This window comes from Herpailurus yagouaroundi, unplaced genomic scaffold (genome assembly GCF_014898765.1).
Source record: "Herpailurus yagouaroundi ecotype Mexico unplaced genomic scaffold, PumYag 166, whole genome shotgun sequence".
Classification (NCBI taxonomy): Eukaryota; Metazoa; Chordata; class Mammalia; order Carnivora; family Felidae; genus Herpailurus; species Herpailurus yagouaroundi.
Genome location: NW_024412407.1, coordinates 34,396,367 through 34,416,932, shown reverse-complemented (window position 1 = coordinate 34,416,932; position 20,566 = coordinate 34,396,367). Strand labels below are relative to the sequence as shown.

General features: G+C 45.2%; 1 protein-coding gene across 2 annotated transcripts in view; it reads right to left on the bottom strand.

Moving 5' to 3' along the window:
- Nucleotides 1-20,566, bottom strand: part of GRIN2B (glutamate ionotropic receptor NMDA type subunit 2B) — a 431,156-nt gene that overhangs the window by 60,256 nt on the left and 350,334 nt on the right. For both annotated transcript variants that reach the window (XM_040488859.1, XM_040488860.1), the window contains 5 exons: nucleotides 9,321-9,523; nucleotides 8,378-8,549; nucleotides 8,006-8,159; nucleotides 4,502-4,627; nucleotides 1,502-1,731 (listed from right to left, as the gene is read on the bottom strand). In XM_040488859.1, the coding sequence (XP_040344793.1) occupies nucleotides 1,502-1,731; nucleotides 4,502-4,627; nucleotides 8,006-8,159; nucleotides 8,378-8,549; nucleotides 9,321-9,523 (885 nt within the window). The remainder of the gene's footprint in view (nucleotides 1-1,501; nucleotides 1,732-4,501; nucleotides 4,628-8,005; nucleotides 8,160-8,377; nucleotides 8,550-9,320; nucleotides 9,524-20,566) is intronic.

Here is a 20,566-nt window from a genome sequence, read left to right as displayed (position 1 = left end):
AAGCTCAGAGCCCGGAGCCTGCTTCGGAATCTGTGACTCCCTCTCTCTTTGCCCCTCCCCTGCTCAGGCTCTGTCTCCTCTGTCTCTCAAAAAATAAATTAATGTTAAATTTTCTTTTTTTAAATGAAGAAAACAAAGGGAGACAAGTCAGAGAAAGAGCTAATATGAAAAGGTAAACACAGGGAATGAGCCTCATATGTACATATATATATATATTTTTTTCATTCCCTTTCTCACATGCTTTTGAGTGTTCTCGGTGAGCAGAGGTGAGTAGATGGAGAAATCAGAGCCTATGCCCTTCCTTTTAACTCTTCTCAAACCATTTGCCAAGCGTTTAAAATTTTATTTTGGGGAAACCTGCCCTATGTTAGAAATCATTGACTCTCTGACCTATCTGTTCCAAACACAGATCTGTCTATATCTTGTAGTTTCATCCTGGGGAAAGGGGTGGGAAATCACATTCTCTAAATCTTTTTTTTTTAAGTTTATCCTATTTATTTTGAGAGAGAAAGGGGGGAGGCAGAGAGAGAGGAAGAGAGAGAATCCCAAGCAGGCTCTGCAGGGTCAGTGCAGAGCCTGACACGGGGCCCGATCTCCCGAACTGTGAGGTCACGACCTGAGCTGAGATCAAGAGTCACACGCTCGACCGACTGAGCCACCTGGATGCCCTTCACATTTTCTAACTCTTGAGGAAACACAGGGTGGGAAATCTGTTGTGGGTGAGTCTCCGGAATGATGCAGGGGCATCCCTGAGCCTTACTGGCCATTCCGTGGAGATAGCTCCTATCCCTAGTCTTGGACCCTCCCAGCTATCATGGCCTCAGGGGACAGATGGCCCACAGAAACCGTGAAGCTTCAGGCAGACCTGGAGAGTACCGTGTATAGGACAGGTTTGGCACATCCTCCTCCAGGAAAGATGCAAACCAGCAGAGACTCTCGTTCCTTTCTCGACTGCACAGCCCGGCAGGGGGCCTCACCGGCACCACACGGGGCAATGGTCGAGTTAAACAGCAGTTCCTTCTCTTCAGGAACAATGCATACCACCCTCCTGCTTAGCCCTGGGAACACACGGGTGTGCAGATGAACAAACGGAGAGCCCACTGGGCAGAAAATGAAGGCCACAATGGGCCAGCGCCCTCAGTGTGGGTGCCGGGGGCGACCCTCTAATAACACACCGAACAGGCAGCCCTGTGCTGACGGGCCACCCAAGCACATCCGGCAGGAGGTACCATATACTCAGAAAGCCGCGACCACACCAAGCTGCTTATTTGCAGCCCAGGGTGTGTTTTTGCCAACCTTTCACAAATCAGAAGGCGAATGTGAAGTACTATTATTTCAGTAGGGCCCCTGATTTCTTCTCCCATATCCCCACGTAAGGAAACACAAGAAAGAACTGCCCCGATTCCAAAGGTGGAGAAAATTAACAGGTATGTGAGGACTTTCGAGTATGGCTCAGAATAGGACTGAGGGCAAGATGGGCAGTTTCAAAGGGTTCTCTTACCTTTTTGTCACTCAGGCCAGAAACCTGGTCCACATACTCCTCTTGGATCATGAAGGCAGCTAAGTTGGCAGTGTAGCTGGCCAGGAAGATGACGGCAAAGAAGGCCCACACCGACACCATGATCTTGGAGGTGGTCCCCTTTGGGTTCTGCACGGGGACGGAGTTGTTAAACACCAGACCCCAGAGTAACCAAATAGCTTTGCCGATGGTAAAAGATGGGCCGCCTGGCTCTGTCATGATGAAAAGACAAGGGCAGAACGTCAAGACAGAATCACTGATTCTATATACACCTACAAATACACAGAGCTGGTAAGTTCCTGCTCAGAGCAGGAAATCCCCCAACTAAGATACAGACACTTTTAAGTTGACAGCTTGTGCCTCTCTTCTCCCGGGACCCTCAGGAAGGCAGAAGAGGGTTCTTTAGAAGAAAATCCAGGGGTCTGGGGTGTGCGTGAGATCCTCTTCCAACTAATGTTCGTGATTCAGCCCGGACACCGGCTTCCTGCCCCCGTGTATATGAGACCCTCAAGATCACATCAAAACTGAATAATAACAAAGGCAACTACCCCACTACTGTCACACTTGTGTCCTTATTACCATTGTTCCTCAAATTTATATTTGTACCAATCAAGAAAGGATTTCAACTTTAAAAAATAAGGTCCACAAGAACTGTGTGGACTCTTCTACCACTGTCATGGACCTTCTAGAATTTTATTCACACTGATGCTAGATGACTTTGAATGTCCTTTATTCTAATTCTTCTTTCACTTCTAGCGCTTCACAGTAAATGTTTCAAAGATAACCTTCGGGGCGCCTGGGTGGCGCAGTCGGTTAAGCGTCCGACTTCAGCCAGGTCACGATCTCGCGGTCCGTGAGTTCGAGCCCCGCGTCAGGCTCTGAGCTGATGGCTCAGAGCCTGGAGCCTGTTTCGATTCTGTGTCTCCCTCTCTCTCTGCCCCTCCCCCGTTCATGCTCTGTCTCTCTCTGTCCCAAAAATAAATAAACGTTGAAAAAAAAAATTAAAAAAAAAAAAAGATAACCTTGACCCCAGTCCAATGCCAACACATCCCAATTGTTTCCTATCATGGTAGCTTCTGTGTAAGAGAGTATCAGGAAGCCCAGGGAGGAAGTCACAGACACCTGGCTTTTGCCACACTATCTGAGGGCAGAAAAGTAGACTGTCTTTGACCTCTTCCCCCCCAACCTTTACGCACACCGTGCCAGGGCTTCTGCCCATAGATTTATTGTGGCCTCCCTGCTTTCAGGGCTTGGCGATGGCAAAATCTCGCCATGATGTAGCCCCTCCACTGCAGAAATGAACATCTGCCTGCACAGTTTCACAACACATTAGCACACGTCTTATGATGCTATCTGTGATCCTGATAGCATCTGCTCTGACAACTAAATCAGTGACTACACATGTCAAGCCCAGTGTCTAACTGTGCACACACATCTGTGCATGTGGACCTTATTTCATGGAGCAGATGTGTAACTAAAAAGTTGTTCATAAATCAAAGTGTTGTACATTGCAAAATGCCCCAAGGAGACTTGATATTTAAAGTGATCCCGTGTTGAGTTCCTTCGTGAAGACAAGCATCCTTTGGTAAAATAAGTAATCATAAGCCCTTGCTTTGAATTTTGTGGCTAGATTTTTCGCCTCTTTGATTTCTTCAAGGTGAAGGGACAGCATCCACTAACCTCAGTTCTGGGCACTGTCAACATATGTACGTCCTTGTGTGTTTCTCAGAGGTTTCACTTGTTACTAATGCCCCTCAGGATGGGGAGTAGGTTCTGGTTCTGGAAGACCCTTGGGAACAGGCACAAAGTCCCCTGACTGGACCCTATTGTGGAGACATTCAGACCTCCACTCCAGAATGCACGAGCCAAATAAGAAGGAGGGTCTGCACCCAGAAATACCTCAGGGTAGGAGTGGTTTACCGCCTGGACTGTGAAGTCAACAGACTGCCGCCTAGCACCCCAACCCCAAAGATTCTTATTAAATTGCTGTGGGGTGGGTGGTTATTCTATTATGCAACCAAGGTAGAAAACCACTATTTTGAAATATAGTAGTGGTCCAAGATCCACACTGGACTTAGGGAATCAGAATATTAGAAAATCAGGTCCAAGCACCTTTGTGTTTTAAGTGCCCCACTGATGATTCTTTGTGTGGTGCAGGTTAAAAAAAAATCTTTTCTCTTGGAGGCATAATTTCAGAATAAAGCTCACATTCTGGAAGGGAGAAGACTCAGAAAAAAGTGTACTATTTCCTAATTCTGGGGTTTTCAGAAAGTTTTAGAGGATGTATTCACAAGGGTCCCACGGCCCCCTTCAGAAATCTAGTAAATGTTTTGTGAGGTCTCATAAATGCCTCACACACATGGGCAGCCCTCATATCTCTTGACCCACTTAGCCAGAAAATTGGACTGCCCCCGACAGTAGCTATGGGTCAGAATTGCTATCCGTTGGCCATTTTATTTCAAACACCCAATGTCTGTACCCCCTGGAAGAGGGATCTGAGTCAGGGTCACATGCTTTGGAGATCTTGTACCTCGGCAGTGGAGAACTCTTTCAGCCACAGCTACCCTGCATGTAGCCTGGGGCAGTCTAAAGTTTTTATTCTTAATATACGGGTATATCTGCCTTGTTAGTCCATCTGTTCAGACAGACTGCTCGCCGCCTAAGGTTATCAAAATAGTTTCCTCTGACATGTTTATGCCATGCGGATCTCCTGCTAGCTTTCCTCTTGTTTACCCCCGGGGTGGAACTGGGCTTGCTGGATGAGGCTTCTGCCAGCGAGGGGACATACCGATTCAGACTAACCTCTTAATTGGGGTATTTCTAATGAGTTGCCAAGCTGTTGACATAGAAGGCTGAGGGTTCATTTTCGGAAACGGATGAGTTAGGGAAGGGGCAGACACCACATGAGGCGTACAGAGGCCCGGAAGTGACAACGAGAAAAAAACAGAACGCAGAAACGCCAACGGCTGCAGCTGGCCTTACCTCTGCCATCAGCGAGGCACCTGTTATAACCCACAGGGCTGAAGTACTCGAAGACAAAGACAGCCACGGCTGAGACGATGAGCAGCATCACGAACATCATAACCCATACGTCAGCACTGAATGGCTCTGGGGAAGGAAAGAAAAAATCAGTGCTCAGAATTAAAACAGAGCAAAAACAGATTCTGACTTATTTGCATATCCATTTGCTCAGGCAACACGTGTTTTCTGAGGGGAGAACAAACCACAGTTGTGTTGTGTCCCTTCAGAGAGCCAGGGCCTGGGCGGGGGAGAGGTGAGAGGCTATGTCTGGGTGTCTCCATTGCCCTGTTTCCTTTCTTCCAGAGAAGGAGAGCTTCTTGCCTCTGAACTTTTTGAGATAGTTTCTGCCATGGCCAGGAAATGCACAACTACAAGAATAACTAGATCTGGAGTAAATGAATCATACGGGTGTGGTTCATGGTTTATGTTCTCACCTATATGGCTGGCCACACCACATGACGGAGACCTGGACAAGCTTTCACCAATGCTTCCCAGGCTTGCGTGCAAATTAATTCTCAACAGGCACGGTCACTACTTCCGGCCTAACTTGGTTCAGTAATAATTACATCCAACGAACAACTCTTTTGCCCCCTTGCCTCACCTCCTCTAATCTTCCCAGCCTATGTTTACTTTTCAACCCTCTTTATTGTGGTGGATTTTATCAAACATTGTTAGGGTATGAGAATAGAAGTCAACGTCCCAAAAAAAAAAATCCATCCATGTTGACAATCCGTGACTGTCACGGTGGGGATGCAGCAGGTGACAAGGAAACTTGTTTCAGGTGTAATTAACAAAACAACTACAAGCTATTCCCTAACAGTGAGTGAAAGGGGTTGATAGGATAGGACCAGGTAGAACAGCAAGAGAGTGCTTTCTTTAATTTCTTTAATCATTCTTGCTGAATCCCTCCCAGCTGATCCAAACCTCTCTGGCTTAGACGCGTCTAGAAATTGAACACCATATTCCAAGAGCCACCTCACCGAAGGCCTACAAAAAGGGACAATTGCTATTCTTTCCCATGATATGATGTTCCCTCAATTGTGTCTCAAAATAGTTCTGGCCTTTTTAGCTGTCACATCACATTGTAAACTCATAACTAAGTGAATTAACATACTGTTTTTTCCATTTCCCAAATCATTAATAAAGATGAAGTTGAAAAAAGGGAAAAACTGGCTAGAAATTAGAAAATATCCTCTTACTTGAAATCTCTGCTTTACTTTTGGACTTTTGAAGGGAATTATACAAACCCGGTCACTTAACAATTTAAAAAGGACCTCGATAAGGCACACATCCACTGTGAAATGTAAAACCTTTCAGTGGCAGCCAGAGATGTGAGGGTAACAGGTTTAATTCAAAGCCTCTATATGGTGGAGTACGGAAGGCCCCTCCCCTCGGCTCTCATGGACTGCAGTCCTATCCAGATTAAAGGCATCCTCTCTGAGCTTCCTTCTCCCCCACTGAGGTAAGGGCAAGTTTCTGTGTACAAAATACAACAAGCATTTGTATTGGTCTTTACAATTTAGAAGGTACTTTCACCGTATAGTTTATACAATCCTTATAATGGCCCTTTCATTATGGTATCACCATTTCTATTTTACAGAATGGCAGGGCCAGGTTATAACCTGAGGTACTCTGGGGCAAAGTGTATCTCTGCCCACCACACTGGTTCCTGATTTAGGAGTTGCACTCTGAAATGGCTCCACGACTATTGGAACACAGGCTCTGAAGGCAGCCACCTCTGGGCTTTAATCCTGGATTTGCCAGCTATGAACTGACAGATTGTTGGAAAATTGCTTAACAGATCTAAGATTCAGTTTCCCAAGACATAAAATGTGTATAATAATGGTATCAAGGAGATAATATACCAAAAGGATGTACAGTATTGCTTGGAAAACCACATAATAGGTGTTCAATAAATGTTGGCTTCTTTTGCCCTTGTAATTAATTGCTTCTCCTCCGAACACACACACACACACACACACACACACACACACACACACACACCCTGCTTGGCACTACTGTGTCATTTTAGGGCTTTGCTGATATATCACAGGCTCTTCCAGTTCAGAAGCTGAGGTTAATGCTATATTGTGGTTAGAATTAGAATGCACTTTTGTCTGTGTCTCTTAATGTTCCAATTATCCTTGCAAAGTAAAAAAGCAAATAAAATACATAAAGCTGCTATGAGGATTAATGCATATAGTGTGTGCTATCTAATAGTATTTCACATGAAATTGGCAGGTCCAGAATTTGCTCTACTCTAAGAAGGCTAGCTGAGAAACTCGAGTAGTTTATGGAAAAATTCTATGGAACCTATAACTCTATTTTATAGTGCATTAATTAAAAACTTCCCCTTTCCCCCACTGCCTGCCAGATAGAGCTTAAAGAAGTATCAGTCAAGGTCTATTCCAATATCCTCATGAAAAAAAAAAAAGTTGAAGTCCTTCAGAGAGTTTGTGACTCGTCCAAGGGCTTACAGCTTGTTTATGTCCAAGCCAGGCCTCCTGCCTCTTAGCCCAATGTCCTGTTTTCAAGGTGACATTTTATTTTCCAACCCTTTGCTCTCACGGCCTCTGCAAAAAATATGGGGTATGAGCTCACAAAGGACCTCATCTAATTGAAATCTTGGCCTTATCTCACCAGGTCTTATATCACATCTAAGGCTTTGACACATAAGCGATGCTGGAAAGCAGCGAAGTACAGACCGACATGAGGAAGGGCGGGGTAAAATGGGAGCGAGCATCAGATCAGCTGTATCTCTCAAAGCTCTGAAAAATGTATGCGAAAAAAAAAAAAGCCTCTTTTGGTAGCACTGACTTCAATCTTTGAAGATAATTAAAAAGGCATTTCAATGATATCTAGAATTAGAAATTATTTTTTTTAGATTTTTTTAATGTTTTACTTAATTTTGAGAGAGAGAAAGACACACAGAGTGTGAGCCAGGGAGGAGCAGAAAGACAGAATCTAAAGCAGGCTTCTGGCTCTGAGCTGTCAGCACAGCCAGATGTGGGGCTCGAACTCACAAACTGTGAGATCATGACCTGAGCCGAAGTTGGACGTCCCTAGAATTCGAAAGTATTAAAGCAGGAAGAAGTACCCTCTGAGATCAGCTAGTTGAAATGCCTTCTTCTACAGACGAGGAAACTGAGTCCCAGGATGGAGCACATTTGCTCGGGGTCAAGTGTGGAGTAAGTTGCAGGAATGAGACCAGAGTAGGAACCCTGATTACTAGCCTAAGGCTGTTTTCTTCCAGGGTCCTACGCTGTCCTATCAATTGTTTTTGGGTATGCTTCAGTTTTTATATTTGAGAATAATCAATATTTAAATCCCCCAAATTAAATGGGCTCCTAGAAACCACCTCCTGACTGAAAGAGCCTGGCCATGTGCTCGCTCCTTCACTTAATCCTCATACCAAGTATCTGTCCTTACGTCCATGTCCTTCACACCAGTGAGCATATCACTTACCTAAGAAGGCAGAAGGTGAGACAGTCCCATTGCTGCGTGACACCATGACACTGATGCCGGTCTCTATGAAGGGCACAGAGAAGTCGACCACCTCGGATCGCTCCTCATTGATGGTGAGTGATCCCACGGCCATATAGGCCCTCTTCATAACCACCTGGGAGAAAGGCACAGTGCTTCAGGTAGGGCACTCAGGAAGGCCAGGGGCCACCGCAAGGAAAATATAGCCAGGCAGTGGTTTCCTTAGTATAGTGGGAACAGGAGAGCCTGTTCACGGTTTTGTATTTTCTAAAATTTATAAATGAGCCTCTTTTTATATTAACATGAAACAAAACCCATGAAAAATGGAAACGGCCCTTACTTTCTGACACTCACCTCTCCAATCATACCATTCCAGGTTCCATTGATTTTCTTCCCATGCTTGCCATTGGTAACCAGGTAAAGATCATAGGTGAACTTCACAGATTTGGAAATTTTCTTAAGGATGTCAATACAGAACCCCTTGCAACACTTTTTGATGTAACCTGGCTCCTCATCTGTTTTGTTCCTAACCGGTTGAAGAAACAAACGAACAAACAAACAAACAGACAAACAAAACAAGGCTTTATACAAGAGGCAGCTTTTATCCTTTACCAGTCAAACTCCAACCCCAAAGCAGGGCCTCCCTTTCACAGCTCAGCACAATGTGTATCAGACCCGAGTGAGGAAATCGATAGACGACAGAACTGCAATTCTTTCATTAGCTCATCACGGTGAACGTTTCCTCACAGTTTTTAGTGCTCCTTTGAAGTATAATGTACATTAGGAAAGCGTGCATATCCTAAGGGTTCAGTTGGAAAAATCTGTATACATTCAACCTGCCCATTTAACCAGCACCAAATCCAGGTACAGAAAAGTTACCCTCTTCTCTCTTCCAGGCACTTCCCACTCTCACCAAAGAGAATCACTATCCTGACTTCTAACAGGATAAATTAGTTTTACCCATTTCCAAAAATGTTCCTAAATCTCAAAACTTCGGGGCATGATGGCACAAACACCAATGCAAATTTACATCTCCTAAATTTCAGGTCCTGGTTGTTGAGATCGGGCAAGGCCAAAGATACGTTAGCAGAGTTAGCAGTTCTCCCAGGTCATGATCTGGACAGACCCGGGCATCACACCACAGGTCTGCTAGTAATTCCACGGCTCAGGAGTAACTGACAATTGAACATGGTGTCCAATTCATTCTATGCCTCAAGTCCCAGCCCAGGCAGGTGCTGACAGCTGTATGAAATCAGACTATCCCATGCCACCCGGAGCACTGGGGAAGGGGCCATACTCAGAGACTATGCGTTTTTGGCAGGGGACTGTGTTCCTCATGCAGGTTCCACTCAGAGGGTCCACACTTTCCACAATGACAAAGGGGGCCTCCTCCAGGGTTACAATGCTCAGATGGTCATCTTCCTGTTCTTCTGTCTCAGGACACATTCGGGGCCACACGTAGTACTTCATCTGCAGGGACTTGTCTTTCCACTTCCCCACCTGCACAGGGGTAAACAAAAGACTCAGAAACCACTGGCAGAGACCTAAGCAACCTCTCCTTAGCATCACCCAGGAGGCTGTTAAACAAATAGAAACAGACACAGGAATTGTACGTAACAGAGAGGAAATTCTTTTTAACCTATATGCCTAAAACGAGACTACCATGTCCATACCTAAGAAAGGTAATATATTCATTTGCTCACTCACTTACCAAACATTAGAAGAGGATCTACTATGTGCTGGGCATCCTTCTCAATAAACCCTGTGGCTCAAAGAAGCATGATTCTGCCCTTTGTCAAGCTCACACTGAATGAAGGAGTCAGTAATGTAAACAAATGTTTACAGTGATAGATGGTAAGTGCTCAAACTGAAGCCCGTATCAAGGGCTGGGAAGATGCCAGAGTTTTCTGACTTGTGCGGCTGGCGCTTTTTTCTACTTAACTGTAACAAGGAGCATGATAGTGAGAGCAGCAAATAGCTCCAGAAAGGTCAACAGAATGACTGGAGCAAATGAGCCAGAAGGATGTGTTTTGGCTTGTAACAGAGGTCCAGTGGGAAGCCATGTGGAGAACTGGGTAGATCTGAACTGGAATAAAATGAGAAGTCAGGATTAAAGAACACAGCTCCGCTGGGGAAGGAAGTGTGGTTGGGCTGGTGGCGAACGCCATGGGTCAGTGCAGATATGCACCTGCTGGGTTGGGTGGGGGCACCAGGATCAATCATACAGGTCTTCCTGTGTGCACAGGCTCTGTACCCCTACTTCAGGGCGCACCATTCAAGCATACTCCGGCGTGAGAGGTGGGTGCCCCCTGGAATCATTCACAGGGTGGCCCTGCTACCAATCATCAGGAGAAATGTGTGGGTTCCATTATCTTTTAGAAGAGCCATTCATTCCTGTTTTTATAATAGAATCTGCATGACTTTGTTGGTGGGTGCCTGTTCTCACTCTGCCCTTGAGTTTCCTGAAGAGGGAACACCTTTTCATCTTCTACAACCAGACATCCTCAATTACCACAGGAATTATGGACTGTAAGCTCCTGCATTTTCCCAATCTATAATTTCCTCCATGCAGCAATGCAAATTAGTAGCATAAGTGAGGCACCAGGACTACAAGACTACTTAATCATTAACTACATAAATCAACAAGGAGCAACAAATGGGCCGTACTTCATGAATTTTCAAGCAAACGGGCTTAGATTTTCATATTCCTACAAAACCAAAATTCCTTTGTTTCTGCCTTTGTCTGCCTAGGTGTCTACCTAGTACCTCCCTAGGGGTGGTTTGTATCTCCCTCCAACCTGTGTAGCAGGGGCTGCTTACTTTCATGCCCGTATTAGGCTTGCACAGCCACTGCCCCGGTTTTACTGCATCACTACAACAACGGACAGTAGTTTGGTGTCCTGGGTCAACCTGTTGGGCATTATAGCCTTGGCGCTAGTTTTCTTCCAAGTGCGTAAACCATATTTCGCTTTTGCATTAGAGTTATGCACTGGACCTAGAGTTGGCTTTCCTTTATGTATGTAGTCTTCTCCGTAGTGAAGGTCCCATTTTGGTGCAAGTCTGTTTTTCTTCATATTGCTAAGAGTACTTATTTCTAAAGCAGAAATATCCAAATAGCTTCTCAGCCACGTGGGGATATGGATGTCTTCAGCTAGTGGTTACAGGGGTGGCGGGACTCGGGGGCAGGGAGAACCCATCGTGGAAGCCCATGATGTTGGGTCACCTCCAAGTCCAAGTAGCCCTACGTATTGCAGTGGCCAAACTGGGATCATTTTCTGTGTTCAACGATGGGGAAAAGTTGGGAACCTCTAATGTACCTATTTTTATTTATTTTGTCACTCTTACCATCTTCTCCCAATAGTCCCTGTCGAGTTTTTTCTTTTGAATCCACATTTATTCTCTTCTATCTTTACTACTTATTTGCCTAGTTCCATGGTGCAGCAGCCCATTCTGGGATTACTGGAGGCCACTGCAAACTTCACGCAGGGAACCCCCTAGAGCGCACTGTGGACACTGCTCCCAGATGATTCTTCCTAAAACATCACTATTCAAGAATTGGAATATTCATCCCTATTCAAGATTTTCAACAGCCTCTCACTGCCCTTGGGATGTGTCCAAACTTCTCACCTAGATGGTCAAGGTGTGTGTGCTGAGCCTAATGTATCTTGACAGAGTTCACTATTTTGAAACATGAATCCTTTGTTCATATTGGAAAAGGAAGTTATTGATATTGACAGCCAAAACAGATTAATCAGGTAGAGGTTTTAACAAGTAAGCTGTGTGTTGTTGACTAAGAGACTTATTCTATTTGTAAAACAAAAATGTTGCAGGCGTAGCATTCTGGCAAAGTTTCAGGACATCCCTGTGGATGGCATGCGATATAATATAGGTTATTGTATACTTTGATAGATTTAAAAGGAGTTTAAAATCTATACCCAAAAAGGAAAAGAAAATATTGTTTAATGAATCAAGGTCATCACGGAAAGAGGTCTTTAGTGACACTTCAGGAGATTCTGTACTTGCAAGTGGCGTGAACAGTGTTTCATAAAACCAAACAGAAGTAATGCTTACAAAACTGCAGACAACACAAAGCTAAATGGGATAGAAGATATACCGCATTGCAGAATCAAGGTTGGAAGTGATATGAATTAATTGGAATGGACTAAACCAAATGGGATGAGATTTAATAGTATTTATACATAAAGTCTAGCATTTAGATTTTTTTAAAAAGCAACTGCACAGTATTTAAAAGTCCATATTTCAATTAACAGCAGTCTATAAAAGCTATTGCACTAACAAATGGGGCATTTATGGCTTTACAGAATCCAGCACACGTGGTGAGGAAAGGGCACAGACAATCCCACTCAGCACTGTGTTCATCATACCACAGCTGGAAAATTAGATTCTGCATCTATAATTCTATGACCAAATGATCATATTTACTAGATCATTCTCACCTATCCAATAATAATCTGCACATGGAGTCCCCTCTAGCACACCTTTTCCCAACTTCCTGAAAAAGCTAGCCAGGTCATTCCTTGCTTCCCATTAGTTAAATTCAACCAGAAGCAATTGCATGCCAATTTTGTGCCAGGGACGGGGCTGTGTGTTAGAGATAACAGCACCAGGTGGCGTTTAGCAAGGCCTTAGTATATGGTAGACACTGAACATTCCAGTAATCTCATTGATCATCACAGCAAGCTTGTGAGAAACTGAGCTGTCTGGCTCCTGAGTTTGGGCTGTTCCCTCTGCACTGCACTGCTTCTCTGTCAATGAAAGGATAAAACATGACTCCTGTCCTCTGAGGACAGTCTAGTGGGGGAAAGACACTCTCTATTGACAATAATATCAAATTTTTTAGGCTTTGGTAATTACCCTAATAAAAGGTATAAATCAAGTACTCTGGGATTCAGAATAGAAGTAATTACTTCTGAAAGGGTTGGGGTGATGGGAAAAAAGCTTGATGAAGACACGTCTCTTTGAGTGGGGCATTGAAATGTGACAGTGCATTTGGTGAAGAGTACTTGATCCACTGAGGCAATAGCAAGAACAAAGGATCAAGTCCTACAGTTGCTCAAAAGAAAGATCAAGGATAGTCCTTCACAGCTGAAAGGGTTGATGGGGTGGGGCGGGGGGGGGGGGCGGGGGAATGGTCTAGCTCAGTTCTCCTCCTCTTTTAGAGACCTGTTCATTCCAGCCGGACAGTCTCTATTCTGCAGACAGCCAACTGGATAACACGAGTGTTATCCTTGTTCAATGGCCTCACACTGGTAGCTTGAAATTGGCTTCAAATGGCATCCACAAAGTTGGCAAACACAGTAATTCAAGGCTTCCTCTGCCCACCCCCACCCCCCGTTGTTAAATATTTACCAGCTCACAAATGGCCAGAGTAACCAAATCATTCATTATGTCATGCTATTTACTGCCTTGGGGACTAACTTCTCAGGTGTCTTGTCTCCTACACTAAATTCTGAATGTAACCCTAAGTATTTTTGTGACCACGGACAAATGTTTAAAACTCTGAGTCTCAGTTCCCATATCGGCAGAATAAGGGAATGATTTCTAAGGTGCCTTGCATAAAATCTCATGATCCCAGGATCTTTTTAGGATGAAGTTCTCTACCATACTTCCATCTGATCAGAAGCCAGTGAAAAAGTATTCTACATGGTTATTTTCTGAAGCGAGGGAAGGATCTAATTTATTTATACAAAAAGATTAGCTTGTCTTAAAGTCCTGACTCTTTTGTATTGTTTCTTTAAGGATGACTGCAGTGAAGAAGAAAAGTTAACAAATTCCTTGAGGGCTGAAAGAGAAATAATTTTAGGAAAAAAAATATCCCTCTGCTATAAATACCAGATTCAAAATGCTGTGCAGTGCCCATGTTAAAGAACACGTTTAGTAACCTCGAATTAGCTACCCCTAGGCAAAAGAGAGCAGGGCAGTTAGAAACAAGTGAACTAAAATTAAGTAAAATAGGAATTGTTTGTGTAGAAAAATAAGGTATGTTTCAATAATTGTTTTAAGGGGGAGGAAGTATGCTGGAGATGTAGATAGGAGAGCTTGTCAAGAGTGAGAAAGAATTGGGGTGCCTGGGTGGCTCAGTCGGGTAAACATCTAACTTCGGCGCAGGTCATGATCTCGCAGTTCACGAGTTCAAGCCCGACGCAGGGCTCTGTGCTGACAGCTCAGAGCCTGGAGCCTGCTTCGAACTGTGTGTGTGTGTGTGTGTGTGTGTGTGTGTGTGTGTGTGCCCCTACCCCACTCGTGCTCTGTCTGTCTCTCTCTCTCTCAAAAATACATTAAAAAATTTTATAAAAAAAAAAAAAAGAGTGGGAAAGAATAGCAGATAGAAGCCTGAGACACCAAAAGGGAAGATTCTGAATGCTTTCCTAGAATATCTGAACTGGCGTGAGTTTGTAATACCGGAAATGCAGAGAGTCGTAGGAAATGAGGTCAACAGGAGGTACTTCAGGGAAGATACAGTGAGAAACACTGAATGAAGAATTTACAGCTGAGATTAAAGCATGATCAGAAAAAGAAAAACGAAAAACCTTGAGGAAATAATGAAGAAAACATCTATAAAGTGCTCTGAATTCCCGAGAGATAAGCACTAAACAAACATCACTACCGTGAGCACGTTTAACAACATCTGTCTATAAAAAATGCCATTCTCCGCCATGCTAACATTTAAAAAGAGCTCTTGAGGACTGAAGTCATCTTTCTCAAGAGAAAAAAAAAGTCTCTGATTAGTTTTCTCAGAAAAAATGGAGTCATTTTTAGGGGTTCTGGTTTGGCACTCTTGGTACAAGCTGAACACCTGTTCAGCTGGGAATCTCTCCTCAAAAGGACGTTTACCTCACAAACCTACGGAATATTATTCCTTAAGCCCTTGCTCATGAAAATTCTAGGGAACCAATCTATGCCGATTTTAGACTTCAAAGTCTTCCTTCTGCTAACAGATTTCCTCCATTACCACCAGTGAAACTGGCACTAATTTGCACCCTGACAAGGCCACGCATGAAAAAAAGACCACGGGGACCATGCTCCCACTGAAGCCCCTGCCTTCATCCCTCTGGTGAAGGTGTCATCACGGAGAAGGGAGAGGGGCCTGGGCAGGGCATGGCGGCCGTGAGAGCTGCTGTAGTCCTTGCGCATACAGCAAAGGACATCCATCTCCCTGGGCTGCCTCTCTCAGCTGCACAGAAAGTCATTTCTTAAGATCCTGGAACAAAAGCACTTATTAAAACCTCTTTAGGTGTCAAAGGTTACTTTTCGAAAATGGAAGTGTTTTTGTTTCTTGTTGGAGATGGCATCTGGCTCGAACACGAAACGCTGCTTATTTTACGCCTTCCACTGCCTTTAAAAATGCAAAATGTAAAACTACGTGATCTCCCCGAGCAAGCGAAAGGAACGGGCACGGCGTCTGCCAGGCAGCCGGAACATGCCTCCTATTCTGTCCCCAAGCGGTGGTCCATCAGGCACTGGCCCCTGGCCGTGTGCTGGTGTTGATGCTGCCCCCGCCCCCCTCCCCCGGGCAGGCCCGAGACTCCTAACAGAGCAAAACTCTGAGGGTGGGAAGGCACTCCCAGCTCTCCTCCCCCAAAGCCACCCGTCTTGGCTCTGAGGACTTTTAAAGGTTGAGTGTCTGAGAGTACTTCATTTTGTCCAATCTTAATGTTTCCGTACCTGCCCCTCTTACCCTTACCCCCATCATTTGTAACCAAGTGGATATTCTGGTGTATGGCCACTCATTCTCTATATTCATACAAAGTACATATACCTATGTATGAAAAACGGGATAAGCAAGGGTAGACGTGTGTGTTTGCTAAAATTGTATCACGATATACACAGGTCTCTGCAGCTTGCTTTTCTCGCTTAAGTATATATACATCGTGGACTGACTTCCAATTCAGTAGATAGTAGATCTAACTCCTTTTGTTTATTTAAAATGTATTAATTTGAAAGAGGGAGAGAGAGAAAGACAGCACCTGTGTGTGCCTGAGTGGGGAAGGGGCAGAGAGAGGGGCAGAGAGAATCCCAAGCATGGTCCTTGCGGCCAGCCTAGAGCCCTACATGGGGCCTGATCCTATGAACTGTGAGATCATGACGTGAGCTGAAACCAAGAGTCCGATGCTCAACTGACTGAGCCACCCAGGAACCCCAAATCTAACTCCTTTTAACAGCTGCATAGTAGTCCGTAACAATGGACATGGCTCAGTTTATTTAGTCATACCCCTATCGATGCATATTCAGGATATTTCCCCCAAAATTTTAACCAAGACATATGATACAGATCTTGATATTTCCAAAGCATTAATTCCCAGGGATGAAAAAAAAACCAGAATAAGAGGATATTTATGTTTTTAAGTGTTCTGGATGTTGCCAGAATACTGTACCAAAGGTATGTAGTGACTAAACTTCTTGTCAGCAACACACTCGAGGGCTCCTTGCTCACGCTGTCACCAGCGCTAGGTTTTTATCACTATTAACGTCTGCCACTCTAAGGGGTGAAAAACAGTATCTAATTGCTTGCATTTCCATCTCCCTGGTTCACAGTGAGCGAGAGCACCGTGGCACATCTGTGAGCATTTAGATTTTCCTCTTTTACCCTCTAGTCTTATCCTTCACCCATTTTCCGTTGAGCTGTTTGTCTCTCTTATCTATTTGTAGGGAGCTCCTGGTGTAGCAGGATAGTAATCCTTTACCTGTCAGATAGGCTTGAAATGTTGTTCTCCCTCTGAGATCTGTCTTCTGTCTTTGCTATATTTTTTTATGCACAGAACTTTACCGTTACCTTTCTTTCTTTTGTAGTATAATGTGTGTGTGTGTGTGTGTGTGTGTGTGTTTTTAGAGAGAGAATGTTTGGTTTTACCTAAGGAAAAAAGATCTACCCCACTCTCAAAGTGCTACTTGTTCATCCCTTTTTTTTTTTTTTGATTAAAAAAAGATGTTTATTTATTTTTGAGAGAGACAGAGAGTGCACATGGGGGAGGGGCAGAGAGAGAGGGACAGGGGATCCAAAGCAGACGTTGCTCCGATAGCAGAGAGCCTGATGCGGGGCTTGAACTCATGAACCGTGAGATCACGACCTGCGAGGAAGTCAGATGCTTCACCCACTGAGCCACCCAGGCGCCCCACTTGTTCCTCCTTTTGCACGGAGCTTGTCCTATACTGTGTGTGCAGACACAGTCCTCCCTCTGTCGGTCTTTCCTCTGTCTCTCCAATGCTTTGCATCCTTCTCAGGCCTCATCGTTTCCACAGTGCTGTCTCCGGTCACCCTTGCTCAGAGAAAAAGCTCCATTTGATCTTCTGCAATAATTTTGTGGGTCAACCACTCCCTTCTGCTGTTACGTTAGAACGCTAAGCTATAGTCTGACATACAGATCCCTGTCTGTGAATGTGTCTTGAAGCATTCTAGGGCAGAGACTATATTATTTTACTTCTTTTTGTCCCTTAGACTGGCTTGAACAAGTGTGCTCTTAGTAAATCACTGAGTGATGGCGCTAGAGGAAAAAATACATCGATACCCTCTGAAGGCTCCGCTAGGTATAATTCCAGTGTTCTTCCACAAGAAGGCCTTACGAGGTAAAGGCTGCCGCCCTTACTGTTTCTCTTCAGCCATCCTGATTACAGAGTTGCCCTGGACGGACTCAGTTCCGGGTGGACTGCTGTAAGGGTAATGGCGAAATCTGCTGCACTGAGCATCTAACGAGGCCACCGGCACAGCTTGATACCCCTTCTCCTAATCATTTGCATACTCAGTGATGTCTAGGTTTAGAAACCCAGCATTTGAAACGTGCATTACAGAGTAATTTCCATATCCAAATTGGATCCATGGCTGCCTTGGCCTGTTACTGCTTCGGCACTTAGTAAGCTGGGGACCGGCAGCCCGGGACACACGGGCCAAAGGGAGGGCCGTCCAGCCATTCTTGCCTGGCACCTGTGTGGGTCTCCCAGGGAGACTGAGACATCGGTGGTCATCCCAGCCTCAGCTGCTTTCCCTGTCTGACGCCTGCCTCTCCAAGAGAGCCGGGGGCTCCCTGGGGACTGTGCATACCCACTGCTGCTGCCAGCCATCCCCCCGTGAGTGATCCTGGTTCTCCACAACTCTTGCTCTGCAGAGTGAAGGGATGGGAAAGTGGCGAGCTAGAGCAGGAGCTGGGGCCGGAAATGGAAGCTGCAGATTCAGAGAAACAGTTATGGTCATTTCAGATAACTCCAGCAACAGATGTGATGAGAAGACTGGCCTAGCAACAGAGAGAGAGAGAGAGAGAGAGAGAGAATGAAGCCAGTGATAGATACATGAATGAAGCTGGTGATAATATTAGAGTAATTGTAGCTGTTATGGGCTGGACACATGGAGGCACCGCATCCTTTGCCACTAATTCCCCCAGTGGTGGATGTTGTACCTGTAGCGGACAAACAACAGCCTCACTGAGGGTCCAGGGTTTTATCCCCGATCGCTTTGACTCTACAAGTCCATGTTTCTTTCACTCTGCCATGTTGCCAAGAGAATATTCCTGACCGCTTCTTCATTGCTCGCTTTACTGAGATCTGAGAGAGAGGAGTGTGCTTCAGCCCTCCAGCGCCCCCACCCTCACCTCTGCTTCCCAGCAGTGATGGTTGTATGCAAAGGCTTTGTGGCAAGTGGCAGCTGAGGTCTGTGGTGTGGGCCTGACAGGCAGGACGCTGGCAGGTGCCAGGAGGAGGCGTGGTGCTGACAAGCTGTGTGACCTTTGGTGAGTTATTTCATCTCTCTGTGCCTGGCACATCTTAGCTCTATGCGAGTATCTGCTATTTTCGCTCCTCCTTCTCCTCCCTCCTCATTATGACTATTACTCCTACGAGTGAAACATGGGTACAACTCTTCAATGTGCCTAACTTCCTCCCAGAAACAGGTTTTTTTTTTTTTTTTTTTGCTTGCAAGTGGCAAGGGAGAAATACTGAACAAACTCCAACTTCTCAAACTTTAACTCAATTCGATAAAAAAAAAAGTGTCAGGGTAAACTCCACGCAATTCTTTTGGCTTTCTGCACCACTTTCATGTGAAGAAAAGTAGAAATCACAAGGATAAAAGATGCTATGATTCTTCCAGATTGACCAAGGGCCTTGAACCCAAAGAGTCCCATTGAGCCAGGTGCTCCCTCTTTATAAACCCTGACCCGGGATGAGAGGAATATTTTAGAAAGGGCATTAATTCTTTCAGGTCAGAACATTTTGTTCATAGTTTGTCACACAGACTCAAACAGACTTAAAGGTTCAGGGTGTTGTCCTGAAGTATCAGAAAGGGTTTGAGATCTCCTAAGCGTTAACTCCCCATCCTTGAACACCAACCTCAGAGCCCCATTCTGGAACCCAGGAGGGCTCAGTCACCGATAGCTGAGCTCTACCATCGCCTCTGAATTCCCTTTTGCCAAAAAAGGCCCGTCCTCTGAAACACCAACACTGAGCCCCGAAGCACCCTCTAGGACATGTGGGAGCCAATAAGGGATATGCATTAAACAGCATCAACACTAGTCCCACCTCCCTGAGTCAACTTCCTCCTACATCACAGGGCTCTCGATGGGTGTGCAACACCCCCAAGGCTTTGGCTTGCTCCAGAACACGGCTCGGCAGGGATGCTGGGTGGTAGATGTGGGTGGACTCCAAGGGTGCTGCTGCTTTAATCTGCTTTCGGGGTCTGGGCCACAGGCTTCAGTCATGAACACTGCTTCTCAGCAGCTTAGCTTCTCATTACTCTCCACCTTTATCCTCCACTGACAAGCTGTGAGGGTGGAGCAGACGTGCATGTCGTCTGACCACACTGGATTTGAGCACTGGCTTCACAAGTATTTGTTTATATATGTGTGGATGCATGGATGCATGAATGTATATATGTATTCATTCATCATTCATTCATTCATTTCACTACTTCGTTTCATTTTACCGTATTAGTTAAGCACATAGGCTTTGAAGTCAGAAAGGCCTAATTTGAGTCCTGGCTTTGCTTGTATGTGACTCGGGACAAGTTGCCTAACCCCCCTTTTTTTAATATTTATTTTTGACAGAGAGAGAGCGAGAGCGAGAGAGAGAGTGCATGCAAGCAGGGAGGGGCAGAGAGAGAAGGAGACAGGGGATCCGAAGCAGGCTCCATACCGACAGCAGAGAGCCCAATGTGGGTCTCGAACTCACGAACCATGAGATCGATGAGATCACGACCTGAGCTGAAGTCAGATGCTCAACTGACTGAGCCACCGGGTGGCCAAGTTACTTAACCTTTTAAACTCTGCGCTGTGGATGCCTGCTGTTACGTCTACCAACCTGCCATCTTCCGCCTGACTCTTCTAGCTCACTCTCTCCCCCGACCCCTTTTCTTAGTTCAGTCTCCCCTTCTTTCGTGAAACATTCCTTCCTCAACTCCAACTGCATGGTCGTGTGGAAGCTGCCTTGTTGCACCTCCCAGTCTATCCTCTGACCAGAGAGGCGGAGCAGCTGACTGGCTGGATAAAATCCTTGGGGTTTTTAACCTCCGGACCAAAAAGAGTACCAAGTCAGTCTCATAAT